Source organism: Lonchura striata, chromosome 1, assembly GCF_050655825.1.
Source record: "Lonchura striata isolate lonStrDom1 chromosome 1, ASM5065582v1, whole genome shotgun sequence".
Lineage (NCBI taxonomy): Eukaryota > Metazoa > Chordata > Aves > Passeriformes > Estrildidae > Lonchura > Lonchura striata.
Window position 1 is genome coordinate 104,795,001 of NC_140703.1, and position 24,410 is coordinate 104,819,410.

The window sequence follows — 24,410 nt, forward strand, 5'->3', positions numbered from 1 at the left end:
TTAATCATGCCTGCAAAACAGTAGTTTACATCTAAAGAGCAACTTCCTCACAAATCATAGAATTGTTTTAAACTGATGACAGGGATTTATAACTTATTAACATCCCTCTTCCTTGCCTGTTTAGTTTTGTGTGTGTGAATGCTGTTAGATTTGGAAACTTATAGAAGCATGGAGCCCTATGGCTGTAAATATTTAATGTGGTAGAACTCTCAGAAGGCACAGAATATGAAGTATTTTTTATAAAATGTAAAGCAAGCTGAAAAAGGGGACTTCATTACATTGTTGGAAGTGGTTTTAAAATGCACTTTTAAAAATAAAAGTAAGCCTACTTTCTCCTGGGAAAGAGGCTGTCTTAATAATAACCATAGCAATGTGCAGTCTGCAATGCATTGTAGGGTGCTTATGATTCCTTCAGCAGCATTCTGCACAATGAAGAGTTTTCCCAGTGTTCCAGACCCTTGTGCAGATCTGTTCAACCACTGTTTTTTTAAAGTAAGCTCATAAAATATTTATTCTGCCTACCAAGTGTGAAAATTTTACTTGCTTTGATAATCGCAAAAAAAAAATTAGGTAATTATCTCATATAAAAATTCTGCTTGTTTTATGTCAGCTTTTGTTTCTTTGGACATGCTTTAAAAATGTCTGTGCTTTCTCGGTACAGCTGAAGTTTACAGAAAATGATTTTTTTGGCAATGTATTGCAAACTCGCAAATACGCAGCCCAATCTGATTTCTACTGGCTTAGAAAAGAAGTTCCAAAAACAGAGTGAGTAGAAAAAAGGCAAATTTACATAATCTTCTAACAATATTTTAACTTTTATTATTTAATTTATATATTAAATACTGTTAATATTAAGTTTTAATAGAATTATGTCAACAGCAATATGTTATGCCACAAAAAGCCTATGGGCAAACTCCCATTATTCAGAAACTCTTGTGAATTTTTTTTTTTTTTTGGTAAGGTATCCCTGCTCATATGCAGAGTAGTCACATGTTTGAAGCTTAAACTTAATGAAAAAAAGGGGTAATTGAATTGCAATTAAAAATGGATTATGTCTCTTGGTCACAGAGTTTGAAATGGTACAGTGAGGATTTATGAAATACATTCTGTAGGAATTAAATCATAGTAAGAGATAATGTTATTATTAGTAATACAAAACAGCATTGTTAGTTACCTGCTGTTGATAGCAATGATACAGAATGAAACATAATTTAATCTACGTATGTTATTTTTATTTATTTGTAAACATGGGAGCGCAGACTGTGTCACAAACTGTCATAAAATACATGAGAGAATCATTCTATTTTCTTACTAGTGGGTAATCAAATCCTTAAAATGCAAATTAAAACCTAAGCAGAACTTAATTAGTCTAATCATGCTACTTAAAAATGACTTCTTCTACACACAGACTTTGAAATCAGTGCCAGTGCTTAGCTCGAATGCTTTTATTTCCTTAGGACTCCAGAAGCCCTACTCAAACTGAGCCATAGGTTGTTCTGGGGGTGGCTCTGTGCTGTCTGTGAGGCAGGGGGACAAACAAAGGTTGCTCATGTTTGGGGTGTTTTCATTTAGCCCCCTGTGGTCAAGGCATCATTTATAGCTTAGATTTAATTGTGAATTTTACCTTCTGATCACAGCTTTCTCTGCCGGTGCACTGGTCAGCCCTGGGGTATGATTTTAGGGATTTTCCTGGATGTCAGGACTAGACCAGGGTGGTGTATTCTCTTCAGGGTAACAGTTCCAAGAGAGCAGTAAACCAGCGCTGGCCTCTCTACAGCAATGGTCAGCCCTGGGCCAGCCAGCACTGGTGCAGAACCTGTAGACTCCTGGCAAAAGGAGAGCTGGGAAAAATGAGAAAGCTCCCAAAAATGGGAAAGCTCCCCTGTCAGGAAATCAAGTGGGAGGCAGCCCCTGACTGCAGGGCTGTCATCTGAGAGCTGTCCCATGGCTGTGCTTCAAAAATGAAAGTGTTATCCAGTGGCCCTCTACGAGATGGAACATCTCATGCCTGTCTTTACCTTCTTATTCCCAGGACTACATAATAGCCAGCCCCTCACCAACTTTGTAGCTCTTCTCTTGTCACCCCTCAGCACATTCAGGCCTGGGGGATGCCAGCTGGATTTCTGGTCCCTTCCCTTTGTTAACACAGCTATTTGCTCTGCCTTCTGCAGGGCTGGAGGAACTCTCCACCTGAGCCCTGGCAGGGAGGGATAATCGGGGCTCCTGCTGGGATATTATTCTGTCTCTGCAACTGTTCAGTGATAGAAAAGGGCAATGAAAGTGGTGTCACTCTGCCTGCTGAGGGACACCAAGGCACAGTCATTGCTGCCACCAGTAATTTTTTAAAAAATTATTTAAATAAACCAATAACTCTCACTCACCAGTCTAAGGCATGTCAAATCTGGCCTCAAAAATATCAGCCACTTTTTAGCTACTTCCCACTTTTAAATCATCATACTCCACTTCTTTCTGATACTTTTGCCTTGTTTTTTTTCTCTCATTTTTGTGTTTTTCTTTTTTAAACTTTTACATTTCATATAACTCCACAGAATTTTTGATGAAGCTTGGTGTTGTGTTAATAACTAATTACCCTTGGGTTTTTGTTTCTGTTTGCTTCATTTCTTCTTTTGCCTAGTTTAGTAGCTTTTAGCATAACATTTATATTTTGAGATAGATATTATAAGCTCACCAAAGTTGTGGACCAAAAGGAGAAATAAGAAAACTAGTGTTTAAGGAAATAAAATAAAAGTTGCTAAAATAATATTACATCCAAAATGTAAAACACTATATTCTTTTAGCAAATGGTCCATTTTTCTCAATAATTATTTCAAACTGGAATCACTTTCCTCAGCTAAATGTGAAATTAAAATGATAGTTCAATTGAAGCACCAGGGAAAGACCATCAGGGGATGGACAGAAAAGATGGGAGATACAAGACAAACCAGTTGGATAAAACAAGGGGCAATATGAATAACAAAGTGGAAAAGAATAGTTTTGGAAATTCAACAGTTTTTAATTAAAAAAAAAGAAAAGAAAAAAAACCCAAAATCAGGAATAATTAGCAAAAAATCTTTATTCTTTCTTCTGTTCCCTGCATCCCTGGCATTTATCTGCCTGGCAGGAGAAGGGAGCATGGAGGAACTCAGATGAGCTCCTCCCTGCTCAGGGCATGGGTGAGGGGCCACACCCAGCCCCACTGGTGCCAGAGAGCTGTGACAAGGCACAGGGGAGCTGTGACAAGGCACTGGGGAGCTGTGACAAGGCACAGGGGTGCTGGAGCTGCCTCTTCTGCCACTCCTGGGGCCAGGCTCCCCGAGGACACCACAGCTCTGGGAGGTGTCACTTGTGCTCAACACCAGCCTTGGGTGCCAGCTGCAGCCTCACAGCTGGCTGGGGAGGTGACTGTCACCGTCACAGCTGGCTCTAGCCAACAAGAAAAAAAGTGCTCAGGTATCAGCAGAGAGAAAAATGAAAGGGATTTGTGCAGGAGCTGAGGAATGGGGTGCACACACCAGCACAGGTTAGGCTGAGAGGGCTCAGTGGAGGGGCTGTAAGCAGCAGTGTGGGAGGATGGGCACCAGGTGTGGAGACAATCATTGTAAGCCAGGTGAGATACAGCTGGAGCAGAGGAAAGTGAAAGGCAGTACAGGGGGAAGTGATAGCCATGGGGAAGGGAAAAATGAAGGAGAGTCAGGGTTTTAGTTGCATTTGCCTATCCATCCATGGAGTCATACACATTCATACATAGAAATTTAAGTGTGTGTGTATACAAACACATGCCTGCACCTTTTAATCAGAGATAGGATCTGTCCTTCTTAACACTGATATTATACTTGCATTTAACAAAGCATCAGAAGACCTCTTGGCCACACCACTTCATTATTATTCATCTTTCTCCTTTGAAGTCAGCATATAATCTAAGACTTTTAGACCTGGCCAAATTTTTCTCCACTTTTCACTGGGGATGTAGATGTCTGGTATCCTGATAAGAGGATACAAAGGAAGGATGCTATAAGAGGATTCTGGGGTCTCCTCCAGAACCCATCCCTTTTTTCTGGATCACACACTATTGTGTGTTAGCCCTGGCTCTTGGTTTGTCACAAGGGAGGGTACCTCTGAGAGGTTCTGGGTTGGATACCTCTAAGGATGGTGTAAAAGCTCCTGCAAAAAAGGTAAAAACAGACATCAAAACCACTGGGCAGGCTGTTGTCTGTTGGAGAGGCACTGCTGGAAATTGTGTGGCTGGGATCTTCCCTGGAGAGGAGAGGCTGGAAAGGAACCTCCTGGAGCCTTTGCCTGGTCTTTGAACCTCTTTTTAAGCAGCAAATGTGGCACTGAAGGCTGGACCCAGCCTTATCATTCTAGTTCCTTGCCTATTCCTAAGGGAGATGGATGGTAACCTGGCCTGGGTCAATAATCTGCTTCTACATGGGAAAATATATTAAAGAAACTAACAAGGAAAAGAGAAAATACAATTTTGAAAGTCACTTTGAAGGTTGCCCCTCATTCAGAAGTTTTTCTTTTTAGTGTTTTCTTTGGAAGACATTTTACAGCTTCCAGAAACTTTGTACAGCTTATCCCTTCTAACTAGCTTGCCTTTGTACATTTAGAAGTTCATTTGCTATGTTTATATGATTATTAATTTTTTATTTCTTACTTTGAATGTTGACCAGCAAACCAAATGATTTCTTCCAACTCAAAAAGCTGAGAATCAATTTGCAAATTCAATTTATGCTTTACAGAGAAGTAAATAAACAAATAAGATTTTTCTGTGTTGTTAATATTTCCAACCATTCCTGTTCATGAATGGCAATGTAGCACACTATACTCTTAACACAGAAAGAAAATACCAGAGGAAATTTCAGCCTCAAGAACATAGACTAAGGGAGTTTCTGCCCCACTTGCTATCTCATTGTATGTTTCAAATTTTATTTCTACAAGAGAAATCTCAACCTTACAAGTGTCAACTCTGCAGAATTAGATTTTGACTGCTGCAGTACCAGATAGGTAATACTACATCATTCAAAACTATCCCTTTTTCACAAACTTATAGCAAATGAAAACAGTGTAAACAGTTCTAGAATTTTTTTTATTTACTTTGTAATTAATAAGAGTTTGGAAATTGTAATGTCTTTCTTTTTTTCTATCCTTCTGTAGATAAAGCACACAGAAATTGTCACCAGACCTAGATTAAATTCTCAGGGACTCTGACTTCAAACAGGAATGGGAGAGTTATTTCTAAATTTGCTTCACCTTAAAATTTAACAGTAACAGCTATTTATTACACACCTTCATGTTGTAATTTGGTCTGTTATTAGTTAAGAACGGTCCCTGAAGGTTCAGTCATTTCAAGGAGCTCACTTGCATGAGCTCACTTGAAAGAACATGGCAGATGAGAAATGAAGTTGTTCTGCTAGCCTGGATGGAAGCAGTCTTGGTTATTGCTACTCTTTTGTGGAAAAAAGATTTCCTAAATCTTTTTGAGAGGGCTCAGAATGGTACAACAAAATGCTGGAATAGAAATATGCTTCTTTCTCTGCTTGTTACTAGAGAACGCTTAATACAATAGTCTGCTTGTTACTAGAGAACTCTCATTCTTCCTGACTCCTCAGTATAGCTGCTAAGTGTCCTCTTCCTAACTGCTTAAAAGCATAATGAATTCCATACAGGGTCATTCTTGAGGCCTTGTTATGGAGGAGCAATTTGGAAAGAACTGAGTCCAGTTTTACAGTGGGAAAATCAAGGCTGCTCTCAGCCTTGGGCTCATGCTAAGCTCAGCAAACAGGATGGGCTCTGCAATTCTGGTGGCAGATCATGAGAAAAGCAGCAGCCTCGGGACAGGCATGCTGTGATCTATCTTCCCCTGCAAGCTCCAAGTCTATGAGCTCATGGCTATGAAAATATGGCCAGAGGATGTGTGAAGTCCTCCCTCAGTAGATGTGGACCAAATGTTGCCAGCATTCAGTGCTGCTCTTGGGCAGAGTGAGGTGTTCCTGTGGGGACAAGTGCCTGCATCACCACCTCCTCACCCAGGAAAACAAGTGCAGACTTGTGCTGTTAGAGAGCTGTCTCTGGTCAGTGAAGAGCTCTTTGCTGCTGCTTGCGGTGTTCCTCTTTGCAGCTAGCAGTGGTAAGCCCCCACAGAGCATGGAGAGAAGAGCCACAGCACATTAATCTGTTTTGAAATATCTCTTATGCATCTCAGGCCCTTGATCCTTTGACTGGAAATAAAAGGCTGAGAGGAATTTGCAGAAAGGGAACATTTTCTGTCCCAGAAGCCTTTTTCATGCTTCAAAATTGCTGTTTGAGAACAGAAAGGCCATTGTAAGCAGAACAAGCCAAGAGGATGAGGTGCAAGTCACAACACTATGTGTCTTTGCTCAAGTTTACAGTAAAATATAAATTGAAGTTTTGACTTTTTTAGATGGGCTTTCTCCTTATCAATAAAGGAACAGTCCTCCAGATTTACAGCTAAGCCTGGAGTGCAGGTTCCAAGGCATAAACGGCAGGCTTGCATCCTTCAAAACAGTTCAGCTGATTGCTACTGTGAACAAACATGAAATTGAAATGTAGTTAATTAAGCTCCTCATTTTTTTTCCCTCACCATATACATTCTTTCTTCAATTTTCCATTATCTCACTACATTACCTCTAACATTTAATCTCCTTATTATGAAGAAAGCAGAAAACAGACCAGAAAACAGCCTCCCCTGCTCCTCCCCTTCACAATCTCCTAATAAACAAAACAGGGAGAGTTATCTCTGACAATTACAGCCTGTAATGTAATGGATGGTTAAAATATGTACATGACATCACTCTTAGCCTTTATTTATTAGTTTTTCTAGTTGATGTATTGCAAAATAAGCTGCTTAGCTTGGAGAATAAAATAAGCAGTTAAATTTATTGATAAAAGACAAAATGCTGCCATTTTTGAACTCTACACTTTGTTACATGGTTTAAGTAAGGACATTAGTTGTCAGAAAAACAGTCAGGATCTGCAGATGACTCTTTTATTAATGGGGCTATTTAAAAGCATGAACTGTGTGTACATTGTCACTGATATCACACATTTTCCATATTCTGAAAGATCTTCCTTTGGAAAGATCTTACTCAATGTTTTGCAGCTTCTTTCTCTTCTCTTTAAAAGAAATTTTCCAAAACAATTACATTGCATTCACATGGCTTTATAAAACTTTTGAGTATTATTTTACAAATGATATCAGGATGTTCCTGTTTGAACATTTACTAGAGTTTCTTCTAAGTTATTATGAACTAACTACTAATTATCATAATCTTTATTTCTTTAACCTAATTTCTCCCTTATCAAAACACAAAGTTAAATCTTGGGCTCACTGAACTCAGGGTTTCGTCTGAGGGAATTTGGATCTTGCCGAAGTCAGTCAAGATTTTCCATTCATATGGTTGAAGCTACTGTCAATATGACAAAATGAGCTTAGGCTAAGGAGATTCATTTGCTATTCATAGAATCATAGAATATCCTGAGTGGGAAGAGACTCACAAGGATCATTAAAGTCCAACTCCTATTCAAATCTAGGTTTTTTTTCCAGTATATATGAGAAATCAAACTATGAGAAGAAATGCCTGGCAAGAGGTCTGTTTGTTTGGGATGGTCATGTTCACTGCATAGGGTACAGAACATGAAGATGTTTATTTTGCATTTACATTCCCAGAAATTATCTGTTTATGTTGCTGGCATAATCCTAATTTTTCAAGTAGTTGTTCAGCAATGCCTCTAAAGCCACTTTACCTGTTTCAAAATGCTCTCCTCTAATTCCAACACAGAGTTCCTCCACACATTTGAAAAACACACAGTAGAGTTTTCACGGCTGCTGTCTGTGTTGCAGCCTCTTCTGGGTGAATTTTGTGTCATCAGCATGGCTGGCCTCACAAGCACAATGGTCACTTAAAAATTAAACAGATCACATGAAAGGAACAGTAAGAATTGCTCCTGTTGGCCATTTATTGACTGTATGCAGTTAAAGTAATTAAACAATAGATTTCAATGTTCTAGAAAGTGTAGGTAGCATGTACTGAAATGGAGAAATACTTAAATTTTAATGTATCTTAAGTCCTTAATGTTTTTACTTCCTTCTACTGAGTTCAATTTTTATCTTTGCTCCTTTGATTCATAAAGGTGAATGTCAATGTACTGACAGACAATTTCTTTTGCTCTTGCTACAGGTGGTTTACAAGCCCAACTACTGTAAATGCTTTTTATAGTGCATCTACCAACCAGATCAGTGAGTATCTTCCTTCTGAGTCTCCTCATAAAGTGCTTGTTTGGGAATGTATGCATCAAGCTTCAGATAACAGCTGTACCTGGTGTGTTGTTTGTGACTGAAAATTAAAAGTTCAAACCTGGTAATTCAGCTGTGAGACTTCAGTGTGTATGTGTGTGTTTTTGCACTCTGTCCATTGTGAATGATAGCTTAAATCACTTTTGTTTTCTGTAGCAAAATGGTGTACGAACATCTCCATAAATACAGAGTGATAGCAGTTCTGTCCTCTAGTATTGACAGATATGTAATAATAAATGTGACTAGAGAAGACTGTGATATAGACTATAAAACATACGAAGTTGTATCCAGTGGATTTGTTCAATACCTTCAAGGACAAGGAGTAATATCTGTAGTTAACTGAAAATTCTTACCTGCATGTGAAGTGCTATCTGTGTGATTCTAATTTCTGTTACTGGTTACTTTTAGACAGCATATATTCTAGTGTGGAAAAAAAATAAGGTAAAAGAGCTGAGTTTTTCAATTATGTGTTCCTAGTTTGGATGTTCATTTCTGTTTGCCTTAATGGGGCTTTGAATTGAAATTTTCTAAAATTCTATACCAGGCTTTAGAATTCTATACCAGTCTGTGTGCAACAGTTTTACCTTTATCCTGGCAATTCTCTTTGCTCTTATTAGCCCTGAATGTTAAAGTTGCTTTCTTTTTCTGTGCTGTTAGGGTCTGTAAAGTGGCTGCCACCACTTCTGTGGTCTCAGTCCCCAGAGTCAGGACCTCAAAAATTGCTGAGTGATTCCCCCTTTTTCTCCTGAATTTCTTTTGGACACAGAGAGAAAGGCACAAAGATAATGTATCACACTGAAGAAGGTACAGCAGAGGACTGGTAATTTAAGTCTGCTTATATTTGCTTCTACCAATTTCTGTAAACAGTTTTGCCTTCAAACCACTCGCTTAAATTTTTTTGTGTCTAAGTGATCTCATTTGTAAAGCATGTATATTAATTAGGCAGTTCTTTTGATTAAAATTAGTGCTAGATTTAAATAGTTCTGCCTTAATTAGAGGACTGTCATCATTAGGCGGACACATTTTTGTTGATCATCAGAGGGAGCACTTGGATGAGGTGGTCACAAGTCTGAGGTACCCCTGAAGCATTACAGCTGCTCTTCCTCCAGCCACCGCTGCTGCTTGAAAGGTTTTATGTGAGTGGAGAGGAAGCCTGCTCAGAGAAAAACGAGAGACATTGCTGTTATACCCTCTTTAATACTGGGTTCTTTCAAATTTTAGCAGTGCTCAGCTGTCCCAGAATCTCTGCCATGGCACGCTAGAGAAAACTGAGATGAGAGGCTGGAGCCACTGAAAACTTTACATTCACTGTGTCTAAAAGAGTCAGGAGGCAGAGAGTTGTCAAACATAACCCATCAGTCATGGGTGTAGGGGTGATTTTATTTTCTACCATAACTGCTGACCTCTTCTCGCAAGTGACCTGGAAGTTTGGACAGTGCCACTCACTCCCAGTCATTTTTAGGACATTTTTCAAAGAGGAAAAGGATTTAGGTGGCTCTGAACAAAGTCCTCTCATACCTGAGAGAGAAGTACAAATGTAATCATGTCCCAAAAATGATGTGCAACAGGAGGAGGACTCGGAGAAAGGCACAGTACTGTCTGTCACTGCTGGCTGGTTTGTTTTTATGGGTCAAGAGGCCCTGTGTGATGTGGGAGGAACATTCTCTGGTAGAAGTTGCTGATAAACATTTGACACATCACTACTGATTTCCCATTAATGCTGGTGGGGAAGAGCTGCTACCTTACTGCTTTGCAGCTGTGTTTTCAGTAGTAATCTGTACAAAGTTCTGGGGGCTGCTCACATGACTCAAGAACTGTGACATTTTTAAAGCCTAGTTAAATAACAGGAAAAAAGCTCTAGAAACCAGAATAATTTAAGAATAAGAATTATGTTTGAACTCTAGCAAGTTAGATGTAAAATTGTGATAAAGCAAGCCCAGAAATATTTAGAGGACCAAATTTCTAGGAGCGTAAGAACTAATACTTCAAACCTTTTTGTCAAATTCACTGAGAGAGGAGAGTCTCTAAGGAATAAAAATAAGCTAATTCTTTGTGTTGAAAGAGTTTGGAAACTTCTGATTCTGGAGCTTTTGCTTGTGAGAGGTTAGTCCCAGAAATTGTTTAAAATTTAGTGTCAATAGAAGGGACTTTAGAAGAAATTCATACAAGGAACTGTGACAAATACAAGCACCCAGGTATTTTAAAGGAACTTAGACAAAAATTTTCCAAACAACCAGCTTTGGTGTATAGCCTATGGCTTATAGTGGCCTCCACAGAAAGAATAGTTGTGACAAGTATCAAATCCTATATTTCAAAAGACAATTCAGAGGGATCTGTATAACAAACCATCTTAGCATTTATATGAAGAAATCTGGTTGTGACCACAACATATTGAATAGAGAGAATGAATAAGCATATGATACAACAATGAAGAGTGCACATGAGACTGTGAATGCTTTTTGATTTTTCTTTTAGAAAAAAATCATGCTTTCTTAATCTACTAGAGTTTTTTTTGTTGTTGTTTTTTAATTTAGAAAGCAAGTAAGTATGCTTGATATGATCATATATACTTCTTTTCCATAGAACACTTTTGATGAGGTTCTTTCTCAATCCTAATAACCTGAAAGTTGTCATGGGACAAGTGAGGTCCTTTCATAAATCAATGACTGATTAGAGATGATAAAAAAAGGAAGTAGGAACCAATTACTTGTTGGCAAATAGCTGGTGGGGTGTGCTGTGAGGATCTGTGCTACTCACTGCATTAGCAGATGAACTGAAAAGAGGGTGTTCTGTTCTGTACAAAAGAACAGAGGGATATAAACCCAGTTCAGGAGGACAGTTCCCACTGCTGCTGGCTGCTGGAAGGTAGGAATATGTGCTAGCAGAAGAATTACCTCACAGGTAATTCTGCCTGAAACTCTTTTCCTTCATATCTACAACTGATCACTCCTGTAAATGAGTGATTGAACCAGATATCCTCTCCATCTGCTTGAGTTGCTCTTCAGTGAGCAAACTGGATTTTAATGTCTAATAAGGTCCATCTATTTCTGCTCTTTATAAGTGAGTTTACTAAGAAGAATTTGAGAAATAAGAATTTTCAAATGCATAATAGAATTTGATCATGGAAAGTAGTTTCTATGTGAATTGGAAAATCCCTGGTTCCAAAATTTGATTCTAAAAATTAGTTTGGAAATGGAAATATACTGTGTCACGATATCAACAAAACTACAGCAACTCCAAACTTCATTAGTCACTGGAAGCTTCTTTAAAAAGTTAAGAGAAAAAGAAACATCAGTGCCTTGACCCGTGGATTCTGAATAGGAGCAATCATCAGGTGCCTGCAGAAGGGAAGGGAAATGTGGATGTCCTGAGCACTTCTGAGCTTTAGGCAGATGCTTTTGCTTTCTGTGTTGAGAGCACACGGAGGTCTCTGACACTCCTGATGGAAGGATCACAAATGCTTATCTCTCTGTAATCTGTAAAACTGACATAAATATTGGACTATCCATGCAAGTCCATGTGATATATATACATACACAGGCAGGATGTTAGTGTTCTTAACTTGACTGCTCGGTTACTTGGAAGCAAAGGTCTTGTTTCACTAAAAGAAAAATTAATAGAGAATAGAAACTAGATTATTTAAAAAAATATTAGATTTGTGAGAATTTAGCAAATTTTGCATATGCTGTAGATGTACCAAATTTTGATGTCTTTTAGTGCAAACACTTTTGTGTTTGGTGTTGCTTTGTTTCATTTTCAGTACTAAACTATTGATAGTTTGAATGATGAATGAATCTGTAAGTATCTCCAAAGGAGAAATAAGTAGCTGCACCAAGGTGAGATGTGCTGCAAAGAGCAGAGTTAAAAAAGATGTTGCATATAATTTATCTTAATATTATACAAGTTTACTCCTGATGTTCTCTGTATATGAGTTTTATTTATTTATTTCCTCTCTTTCCATAATTCAAAATGTCTTAGAGGAACCACCGTGCATGTTTATAATGGTTATTAATAATTTTTTAATCCTAGTTTGGATAATTTTTCAATTTTCTGTACATTTGCTTGCCAATTTACCCTTTAATTATAGGTACTTAACAAAGACAACAGGTATGTGTCATTGCCTTTAGAGTCTCAAAATGTATCTAAGTACACTTCATATCATCTAAGCAGCATGAATACTATCTTTTTAATTATCATAATTGGAACACCAAAAACAATTTCTAACGGATTAGTTTATTTTAATGTGCTCTAGAGCAGTCAGCAAATATGTGCTTAAAATAGACACAAGTGAGGATCAAAGTGTGCTAGAATATTTCTGTTCAAGAAAAGGTTTTATTTCATTACAGCACTAAAATATTGGCCTTTGAATATGTTAAGGATAAAAGGGAACTGTTCATCAGACATTTGGTGTGTTTAGGTTTTTTTTTCAAAGTGTAAATATGTATGCCTCTAGAATATATAAAAATAGTCACATTTGTGGGCTGTGAACAGTAATGAAAGGGAGGTTTACAGTGAACTGAGGCAAATATAAGCAATGCACTCATGAGGTGTAAGCTTGAATAGATGTACTGGATAATTAATCTTGATATTATCTCTGCAAGTTTATATTCATGCTCCTTCTAAGTCATTTGTGCTGTTACTGCAGTTCTCTAGTGAAAGTCAAGAGGCCTCTTTAGAGAGAGGCCTCAACACATGTTACAGGAAGCAGATATGATCTACAACAGAATTTAAAAATTGCATTCAAATTAGCATCCACAGAGAAAGCCAGAGATGAGAGCTCATATTAGCCAATAAGTATCATCTTTACAGGAAGCATCACGCAGATGTTGACGCTGGCAGCTCACTGATGCTGGGGTTGCAAGGGAGAACTCTCATCTTGCCAGAAGCCAGGGAAGTGCTGGCAAACAGCACCTGGTGCCTGGCCAGGGCAGGATGAGGGGAATGTGCACAGGGCATTTTCTCTTCCCTTAAGAACTGGACTATTTGCAATGAAGTAGTTTCAAGTGTGCCATTAGTTTCCTGGAGGTTAATGAATGTAACAGATCTGGACTGAACACTTCTGAGCCCTGTTATTAAGTAAGCTCTAAGTGTCTTAAGTGAGCCCTCATTTTCAGTTTTCCTGATTTACTAAAGACCACTATTCTCTTTTATTTAACCATGGTGCATGATCCTTACCTCCATTCTTTATTTTTTCTTTCTAAAATTCCTACCTATGAATGTATAAAATCAAAGAACTTGTACTTTGTTCTTCTCCCCCTAGCCCCCATTCCCTCACCCCAGGGAATCCACTGAGGCTGTTTTCTCGTAAAATAATGGTTTCAGTTACTTGTAAAACAGATGCTTTCAGATTTCCCACTCCCTTAGCAGACAGTATTTCTTGGCACCTTACAAACCACATCATGTTCCTCCTCATGTTGGCCCACTGAGGTTGGTGAACACCAGGTTCTCTCTTTTTCATGAGTAGAAAAAACCTCTTGTCAGGTGAAGGAGAAACTGAGCCAAGAATTGAAGCAGAGGCTGCAGAGTCCTCTTTAAGACCATTACTTCCCTGTATCTTTTAAATTAATTTATTCACCGAGTTCTTAATAAAATTAAGCTTTGTGTTCATGCATTGCATGGAACAGTTACTGTGCCTTACACAATTTATATTTTCTGTCCTTGTACAAGTTTTTTTTTCTGTCCTCTTTGTCCACAAGATAAAACTTGAAATAAGGTGTATGATTCAGGTCCATGTAATGACAGACAGTTTAGTCTCTGTCACCTACATATGGATGCTCAAAGCTGTCTGTGTGTCTTAAAGTGTCTGAAAACAATGTGTTTTTTCTTATGTGTTTTATCTGAGATAAAACTTGCAGGAGCCCCTTGCCAGTGAGACTGACAGCTAGACCCCAAAATCAAAACTATCACTGGGATGAGATTCAGTAGTCCAAATAGAAGTCTGTGGAACCATTTTAAACAAATGTATCCTTCCCTTTGGGCTGTTTTAGACAACTAACCAACATCCCAGCTGTCTTCACATTTCCTTATGTGAATTCAATGTTCTTTGATTACTGACCAGCAGTTAGTCTTCCCTTTAAAACTCTACATCTGAATTCATTCAGTGAATGAATGTGACTTGAAAAAAACAAGTTAGAGCATTTGAAAACATCTGAGAACTGTCAGCACACCAATTGGCAGAGAACCCTGTATATCAAACAGTTTAGCACAGCTATCTCTTGTATCTGTTATTTATCTGGGGGATTCACTAGCCTGTGAAGTTGCTTAAAACAAACCAACCTCATTATTGGAAGTTGTAAATGCACTAGCTTGGAATAAGGCTTTTCCTTGCTCAGTTAAAAACATCATGCAATATAATTGAATAATGTAAGTGAACTATACAATTTGAATTAATATTTAGACTTGAACTCCAAATTTCCTTGTGATTTGGTGAGTCTTCTCATGTACTTTAGTTTATCCATTATTGCACTGCATTTTTTTCTGGGAATTATCGGATCAAATGCAGTTATTTGTGTCTTCTTGGTAAACTAGCAATATTATACTGCGGTAAGGGTATTCATCTGCAAAGTGTATTATACAATATACCATGTATTATGGTATATACATAATATATGCATATATTATTGTATAATACCTTCATGGTATTATACAATAATACCATGAAGGTATTACCTAGTAAATAGATTTATTAATCCATTTATGATAGCAAAGCCCCTGCAAAACTGAAGAAAAAGAAAACACCTTCAAATTTTAAATACATTCTGACTTTACAGCACCCTGCAGGAGAGAGATGCTGAAAATGACATTATGGATACAATGAAGATAGAAACCTTTAATTACATTAAAAGTAGTCTTGTGCAGGAGATGTTGCATGAAAAGATTTGTCAGCTCTTAATGTGTTCCTTGTAGTGTTGGAATGGTGGACAAGCACCGTCAGTCCCTCAGTGCTGCTGACCTCAGGAGAATGGGATCCATTTGCTTTTCTAGCTCACCAAGAATCACTTTCAGACCTAGATTTTTCTTTATTACCAACAAACAAACAAACAAAACCAACAAAACCATAAAAACATGCACCCCCCAAACAAAATAAAACCAAACAACTACTGGTGGTAATGTATTACAGTTTCCTGAGGTTTTCTGAAATGTGTAGTACATTCTACTGGCCTCTAACTCTGCTTTGGCCTGACAATACTTCCTGAGCTTCCTTTAGTGCCAGCTACAGAGGTGTTTTCATACATGCCCTGAAGCAGAAACCACTCCTTCAACCAGCATTTTGCTCAGTTATATCTAACCTAAAATAGATCCTGACTGAGTAAAATAATTACCAACCTGTTGTACAGATTCAGCATTGGAGCTCCCTACCATTCATGCCCATTGACTTGTTTAGTGAAACTATCTCATGGCTTAACTCAGCTGACTGTGTTTCAGCAATGTTCTATGATGACACATTTAGTGTAGCTGCATAAGCCTGAGTGAAGATTTGCACCTAATTTGCTGTAAATAATGTATATTACCTCTACTGCAGACAAGAGCAAACTCACTACAAGTTTATATTATTTTATAAAAAATAATTGCAGCTCCTTAAAAGATCTGGATAGCCTCTTGGTGCAGTGCCAGGCACCCAGAATTGTGTGATCATTAAACATGATTTGTGGGGTGACTGTGCTACCTTGGTTCATACTGCCTTCAGTATGGGCTCATTTGCTCATTTTGACCACAGTTGCTCTCCTCTGCTATTGTGGGGATAGCATAATTTAGAGTTGTCAGAGCCTAAGCTTTACAAAACCTTTTCTGAATTTCAGTGTTTGGATGGAACCAGTTCAAACTAGATTTTCAGCTCTGAACACAGCTCTTAAGGCCTAACAAGCAATTTTCCTCAGGTTGTATGAGTGTACCATTGCTCCCTAAAATGTTCAAAACATGCATAATAAATAATCTTCTCTGTGCACTGGGAGGCAAGGAGAGTTAGATCAGTAAAACTTTGTCCTTGACATTGGTAAAACTGTGGTTTGCAGTGCTGGAAAAGAAAATTATATTGTGCTTTAAAGAATAAAACAACATCTGGAAAATTAAGGATAAAAAAACCCAGACAACACTTGGAAAATAAGTTTGAAGCTTACCCTTTTTATAAGCTAATTGCAGATAGGGAATGATGGCAGCCATGGAGGAGCAACAGGAGGACATTCCTTGTGCCACATCACTTGGCATGAATTACGCTCAGCATACTGGGTTTGGTTTGGGTTTCTTAGTTTGTTGGGTTTTTTGTTTTCTTTTTTTTTATTTGAAAGTAAGTTTTTAAAGACTTTGTAAGGAAAAGACAAAGGTCTTGACTAACAACTTATCTCAGATATAAAGAAGTCCATAACCAAACTATCAACAAAAAACTGAAGAGTGTTAGAATCAAATGAATATAGTTTTTGTATTGTTCTGGGTGTTCAGGTGATTTCTTGAAGAGAGACCCATAGGGTAAAGAAGAGTTCCTGGGAAAACAAGTGAGTCACTTGAGGAAATGTTCTTCCTCAACAAGGTGATGACCATGTGGGTAAATCTTATAAGCAGGTGTGTACCTGTGCTTTATAGATGAGAGTTTGTGACACAAGACAGTAAATTTGGGCCTGGAAGTATGTCACTTTTCACCATCACATAAGAACTTTGACCGTGGGTGTATGTTTTATTTAGCAATTATTTGGGATGTTAAACTTCTACCATGTGCAGTTCTACTGTCTTTAGTATCCTGGCACTAAAATGTCACCCTGGAATTAAAAATAAACCTGTGACTTTGAATTTGAGGAACAATTTTGATTCTTGTGTGAAACATCAGTAGCTCATCACTCACCAGAGTGTTTCCATTGTTGATTTTTTTGGCAACTGCTTAGTCTACCAGAAGCAGCCAGGTAATATTCATAGCTAGGCTGGCCCTACAGCCTTAATAATCTACAGTTTTCCTTTACAGAAGTGCCTAAGTATGTTCATTTACCTCTATTTTTCATAGACTAAATAGAATCAGGCTTGTATTTTATAATTTTCATATTTCTTGCTTCACTGAAGCCTCACTAAGCTAACAGTATTTTAATTCTTATTGCACTTCACCTATGTATTTTCTATTGATCAGTCAGCCACCTGAGGATAATCCAGTCCCCTTCATAGGAAGCATGAGGTGTGTTTCTCACAGGAACACATGCATTTATTCAGACCTGCTTGTGGCAGGATCTCTGCTGCCTCTCTGAGATCCTCCCTATTGCAGTCTACCTCCCTATTGCAGTCTCCCCTTGAAAAACCTTCTGAAACCAAACAAATGAGGTCATAAAATCTAAGCCCTTGGACATTGTGACAGCTATTCAGCTGTATTCAATTGACCTCACCAGTTTTTTCTGTTTTTTTTTTTTCCTTTTTTAATTGCAGGGTTCCCAGCAGGAGAACTTCAAAAGCCTTTCTTTTGGGGAGCAGAGTATCCTAGGTAAGTAGTGCACAAGGGAACCTCATCCACCTAGAACTGAGGAATAACAGGGAAAGGTATTGCAAACATATATAGACAAAGAGGAGGGTGTGGAGAAGAAGGCTGCACTGCTGAAGGCAACTGAAAGCTAGCCCCTAGGAAAACTGTGTTGTCCTGCTCTAAGGCAAACTTGGTCCTTGGGTTGTGCATTCTCTCCTGCTGTATCCTGCTTTTGCCTCTGGAAGGGCTGACTTTGAGAAGTGCTGCTTTGTGTGATATTTTCTTACCCTTGGGAGCTGTATATGTTGCTGTTGTCTTAAACTGATGACTGATTTCTCACAGGAATTGCTAATTAAGTGCACCCAAGTGGAAGTATTTCAATGCTACAGCATGCAGATGTAGCAGTGTGCACATGGCAGGTATTAAAAGGAATTGTAAATCAGATAACTAACACTTCCTGAATAGAAGTGAATACCCAGAGAAGCCAGTTATTATCAGTGTATTGTTCATTTTCTGCTAATATCTAAGATTAGCAGTGGGCCCTTGTCTGTGCCTGTCAAGGTGCATGAGAATATCTTCATGTGCATAAGTGATTGCCTGAGACTGCCTGAGCAGGCCCATGTGCCAGTGTAGCTAAGGAAGGGTAATTATAGGTCACATACATTAAATTTTGAAAAATCACTGCTTTTGTGCAGTTCAGTAGCTTTCTATTTTAGGGCAGGGTAAGACCATGAACAATTTCTGGTGGCAGTTTCTGAAAGTTATTTTGCAGTTATATAAAGCCAGTTGCTGGCGAAAGATATCCTTAATAAATCATTGTTAAAAAGAAAAAACAAATCAGACTTTTCAAACTTTTTGGTTTTGCCAGTATCCAATCTAGATTATGTCCTTGTAAACAGGAAATTTGGCAATATATGTTCAATTTATGACCAAATTAATTTGCATTCAAACAGAATTCTTATGGGCCAGGTGACTTTGTAAGTGGTAATTGGGGATAGAAGAAAGTCCTTTCTTCTTTCTTAAGGTGAACTCATTTTCTGTTATCATTATTGCAGGCCAGCTTTGCTTTCTGAACAGATTTCTCTGTATTCTGACCTTCTGCCATTGTGATAAAACTGTGGTTCTTTCAAAATATTATACTTTGCTCATTTCTCTTCCTTAAAGGTTACCTTAGCTTAAATTGGTTTTGCTGGAGTACGTATCAAAATATAATTTAGTAAACAAATGTAGCTGGTTTATATCAGACAGCAGATTGCTTTTGTCCTTGAAATATTCTGGACGTTTTCTATCTGCTTAGAAGAAACATTACATGGCAGTGGAACAGATAAACCATCAAGAAGTTACCAGTGCCTGCTGAAAATCTAATTTAGCAAATATTTAACATTTAGTGGCATTTTAGTGTCCAGTTCCAGCACAACCACCAAAATCCAGTTACATCTATTTGCAGAAAGTAAAGTTTAGTTATCACTTTTACATCTCAGTACATTAAAATAACACTCAAATGCCACTGTTCACAATTGTGAGTCTTCAGTGCCATATATATTGAAATAGAGACTTCAAACTATCTGACCTCATTGCTTCCTTACAGTTCTGAGCCTCCCCATTCCCAGAAAGTTCCCCTTTAATATGGTATCTGCTGGGCTGCACCTAACCCTTCCATCTCTGTCCAACTGTGCCCAGAAGTGAAAAGCATGAACTGAACTGCGAAAATTTCTGGAAAAAATATTGTTGAGATGGACAAAATGCTGTGCTGGGGTTCACAGATTCAAAGGCCAAAATTCCCTGCAACCTTAACCCCATCTTTTGGAGCTAAGGAAATCTCCAAGGAGCCATAGTGCCAGAACACCAGCCTGTTCTTTGTCCCTACCACTCATGGTGACAAAGAATCTTAGAAGAAAAATAAGATGTATTTAGTAATAGGGTTTGTTTCTTCTGGATCTCTTTATACATTTTGTGCCATTATTTTTATACTTCTCCAGCTGCAAAAGATCCTGTATAACCCCTTTACTTCAGATATGGAAAACAAGTCTTACATAGTGCATTTATTAGGGGTAATTATCACTGTGTGCTACACAAGATTACAAACTTGTCACACTAAAGGATGGCATTTCCATTGCTGAAACATGCAATTTTAACCTGCATTTTTTGGAGATGGTGTGCAACAGTACTTGGGCTAAAAAACAGTAGGGGAGATTTTAACACATGCAAAGTACCATTCAGGAAAGCAAAAAACAAAGTGAAGGATTTTCATGGGAGCAGAGGGAATTAAACGATATAATAGTTTTTGGGCATGACTGAGATGAGCAATTAGTGCACTATGGATCATTAAGTCCAATAATATGTTATTTCAAAATCCTCTGCCTTCTATTTCAATACAATGTCTTAGAAATACTGTAAGCTACTTTGAAGTATAGCATCTCAATAACTGAAAAAATTAAAATCACAAAAAGTAACTTAACAAAGGAAAGATACATTGAGTAAGTCACATAGCCCCATGATACCCACTGTAAAAAAGCCCTGAGCTTTTCCCTCTTTCATTCCTATTTCTCCTAAAAGCATGCTTATTGGGATATAATAAGGAAGATATAATTAATTGTCAGTCAGGAATACAAAGTATTTCTTTTTACTCTGTCTCCCAGGTGTCTTAGATCTTACTGTGTATCATGTCCTATTCCAGGGCAGGTGCAAGGGAATTATGAGACCTTTCTTTTTAAAACTGAATGGAAATCTGTTAATGCTTTACAAAAGGTAATCATTATTTCAGAGTAGTTACAGCTATAACTTTGTCCTGTTCCCAGTCAGAATATTCAGAATTCAGTCAGCTGAAGGAGGATGGAGCTCATATGATCCTGATAAGGAATTTGGTTGGAAGAGTGAACTATCACAGTGCTTTCAAAACTTTAGATTAATTCTTACTTTTAAATGAGAGTTTAACATTAAGATTTTCAATGTCTTTAAGTCAAAATTGTGTGGGTTTGATTTTTAGACCTATATCCCCTGCCTCCTCAGCCTATTTTTAAATAAATAATGATATTTCCTGGGGTCTTTTGTCCTTTAATGTTCACAACTGTGAGCACTTTCTGAGGAAGCTGCTTCTTTGTGTTACAGGTCATTAAGTTATGGTGCCATAGGAGTGATTGTTGGCCATGAGTTTACTCATGGATTTGATAGCAATGGTGAGTATTTGATGCATTTTGATAACTTTTTTTATTTACAGAGTTGACAGATTATAAAGCTGACTTGTACATGCTGTAGCATTTTTCTTATTTTGTTTTTTTTAATGTGCTGAGGTGTGTGAAAAAATTATAAACTTTTATTTATTAGATTTATTTACATGGAATCATGCTTGTCTGAATTGGATTTTATTTGGTAAGAAATACCACAAGTTTGATTCTTTCTGTTTGTCTTGAATGAAAACTAAATCAGCAGCAGATTCTGAAAGTCCTAAGAGGGACAGGGGGGAGTCGGAAGGACAAAGGGATAGTTTCTCTTTGATAAAAATTACTAAATAAATTTTCATTTCAAGTTTAACATTTTTAAAAAGATAATTGTAAAGTTTTAAAGTACAATACTGGAACAAGAGTGGTAGAGAAAAGGTGTTGCAAAATATTAAAATTAAATTAAAAAAAAAAGAGAGACAGGAAAAAAGTAGTCATAAAATGTCAATGCAATTGTCCTGACAAACTGGGTGGAGTGGGGCATTGCCACAGATTTGGCTGTCTCAGTAAAGTGCTTTTAAAAATTGGGACCTGAGAGAAAGTTTGGGGAGAGTGGGGAGGAGGGAGATGCAGACAGAAAGAAACTTGAACCCCCTCCTCTAGGGAGTAATTTTGAGTTTGCTTATGTTGTGTAATATTGAATACCTTAAAAAAAAAACCCAACAAACCCAAAAAAACCCTGGTATTCTGTTTGCTCTACAACACTTTGTGTCAGCAAACACCCAGAATGGAGACATTTTCCTTCATAAACTCCCACCTTGTGTAGGTAAGCACCTAATCTCCACTCGTCTCCTGCCAATGAGAAAGGAACCTAAAGCTTGATTCCCAAGCAGACCCCTCCTTACCAGAGTCTTACCTTCCAGATACAGAAAGAAATACATCTCTAGGGAATTTGTCACCTTGTGGAAACTTTAGAAGTTTGCATGAAATGCATTTGTTTCCTGATCAGGTGAAGAATTAATAATAAATTATTTACCATCACATTAACAGAATGAAAGACATATGGTCTGAGGATGAAAAATGCAGTTATACTTGCAAGCAAGCTAAGTGCCTCTTACACTATGTAATTATAAAATGTGCTATAGAATTCATTAGGTATTACTATATTTTTCTGCAAATAAATAAATAGACAATAAATAGAATGCCAGATTTTCACTGCTGATTTGAGTGGGTTCAAGATTTTGCTCACTGTTCCTATCCATTTTTTACACATACTCACATGAGAACATTCACCTCTCATTTCTGTGATAAATTCCTAAATTGTAAAGGTTCTTTCCTGCAAAAACATTCTTTTTTTTTTTTCTCTCCTTTTTGAGGTCGGAAATATGACAAAAATGGAAATTTAGACCCTTGGTGGACAACTGACTCTGAAGAAAAATTTAAAGAGAAAACAAAATGCATGATTAATCAATACAACAATTACTACTGGAAGCAAGCAGGCTCACATGTATGTAAACCACCAGTAACTGAAAACAGTGGTACATGAGGAATTTGGGTTGTTGTGATTTTTTTCCTTTCATTTAAGTTCTCTTTTTATAAATCCCAACATATTGGAATATTAAACTACCAACTTCATTTCTCACAAGAAATGATTTTTTGAGGTGAATAATTGTGTTAAAAATTGTCTGTCAGGTTTGATTAGTCCAGTCAAGTACCACTACCCACACTCTGGTGACAGGGTTAAACCATTTCTCTCCATCACATATTTTTGGAATCAGAGGAAGAGGATGAAGCTACTCAGCAGGGCTGGTCTAATTATTGTGAGCATGTTAAATGTCTTCTGAAGATGAAGTCTCTAATGAAAACTGAACATTCACTCTTTTAGAAAGAATATAATAGCATGTTTTATAGATTCCTTTAACAATTCTGCCTGTTATTTATTGCAGCTATAAAATGGATGCATAAACCCTACTTTATTTCAGATTCAACTCTTGCTATTCCTTCCATGTGTGCACACAGACCCCATTTGTATGTTTAAGCAAGGGAATATGACAGCAGTATCTCCTAGAAAAGGATTGGAAAAGTGCAAGGGAATTGTTTTTGTTTCATTGTGTATCAAAGGTATGGGCTTCTCTGAAGGTGTGTACATTCATATGTGTGTCCAAAATGAGGATAAACAGGATATGTCCCAGATCTTCAGAAATGAATAGCTGAAATTCCAGTGATGTTGTCTGGGACAGGATTTTGATCTTAGTTTTCAGGATAAAACACATACTCCAGTCCCCACTCAATTCTATCACCTCTACCTACATTTTAGAAATACTGGTACATCTTTGCCTTTTAAGAATAGTGAGGCCGTTAAATTCTTATCAACAGTTCTAGCACTTTTCCCAGGCTTGTGTGTACTGATCTCAGAGATAACAAAGCCATATTGTGGTCCAGTGTGAAGTCCAGCAACTCAGACTTGAAATATTTCATAATAAGCTAATTTACAAATAAAAATTCTCAGGTTCATTCCTGAATATTTGTAGGACAAAAATCATCATTACAAAAATGTTACTGAAAGAAGATCTTTAAAACCTCCCCCAAGGATGTGGCTGAGCTCTTCCCATGCCTCTGCCATTGGCTTGGCCATCCACTTTACCTTTTGCACTGTCTCTTGAGATGAGGTAGGTCTGAATTTCCTCCCAGTGTAGATACTGCCTTTGAAGTCCATGGGCTTACTAGAGAAATCCTGTTACCCACAGCTTTGTCATCCCATTCCTTCTATATCCACAGGATAACCAAAACCACTTTTTAGATGATAGAAGATTTTTCCAATTTTCTACTATATTTTATAGCGTTTGTTTGAAGAGTTATGCAAGCAAAGACCTTTTTTATTATCATTTGGGCCTGTCATTTACATCAGCACTCTGCAGGTTTTTTACCCTTGTATGAATATTTTCATGGATCAAGAAACCTATTTATTCTTCTTCCTTCTCATTTGGTATACAATAAAATTGTCTCCAGAAAAGAAACCTAATGAAAGAAAAAGTGGATATAGATATAGCTTCAGAGTGCATTAATCACATAAATTCATCTTATCAAATAAAGGGCTTATTATGGTCCGTGATCCCTGCCACAAACTCTCTGGGCAGAGTAGTCTCAAATACCTGATCCACAGCTGCCTGAGATCAGCAGAAAGAATTCTTCCAATTTTTAGCTGGCCTGTGGCCCTGTGCCACTGTTAGGTTACTCTGATCTTGTGCTCTCAGTCTCGCTCACAAGCCCAATGCAAGTAAAATGTGTGAGCATGAAGGCCAGGGGAAAAGGCAGCTGTGTGCATGTCTGCTCCCTGGTGCCCCAGCACCTGGTGTCCTAAAAGCTTCTCTCACCTCCATCTCCATCCTCCTGAGGCAGGGGAGAGCTGTCAGGAAGGGTTGCACTTTCCTCTGTGGCTCCCATTTTTCCTGTAAGATGTCCTGAGTCCAATCTAGGTGCTCATCTGCGCTGAGTGTGGGGC

At 37.8% G+C, this 24,410-nt stretch overlaps 1 protein-coding gene across 2 annotated transcripts in view; it reads left to right on the forward strand.

Moving 5' to 3' along the window:
• PHEX (phosphate regulating endopeptidase X-linked) overlaps window positions 1-24,410 on the forward strand; it is a 99,851-nt gene that overhangs the window by 61,445 nt on the left and 13,996 nt on the right. For both annotated transcript variants that reach the window (XM_021552941.4, XM_085559662.1), the window contains 5 exons: window positions 662-765; window positions 8,202-8,260; window positions 17,717-17,771; window positions 20,859-20,926; window positions 22,285-22,415. In XM_021552941.4, coding sequence (XP_021408616.3) covers window positions 662-765; window positions 8,202-8,260; window positions 17,717-17,771; window positions 20,859-20,926; window positions 22,285-22,415 — 417 coding nt within the window. The remainder of the gene's footprint in view (window positions 1-661; window positions 766-8,201; window positions 8,261-17,716; window positions 17,772-20,858; window positions 20,927-22,284; window positions 22,416-24,410) is intronic.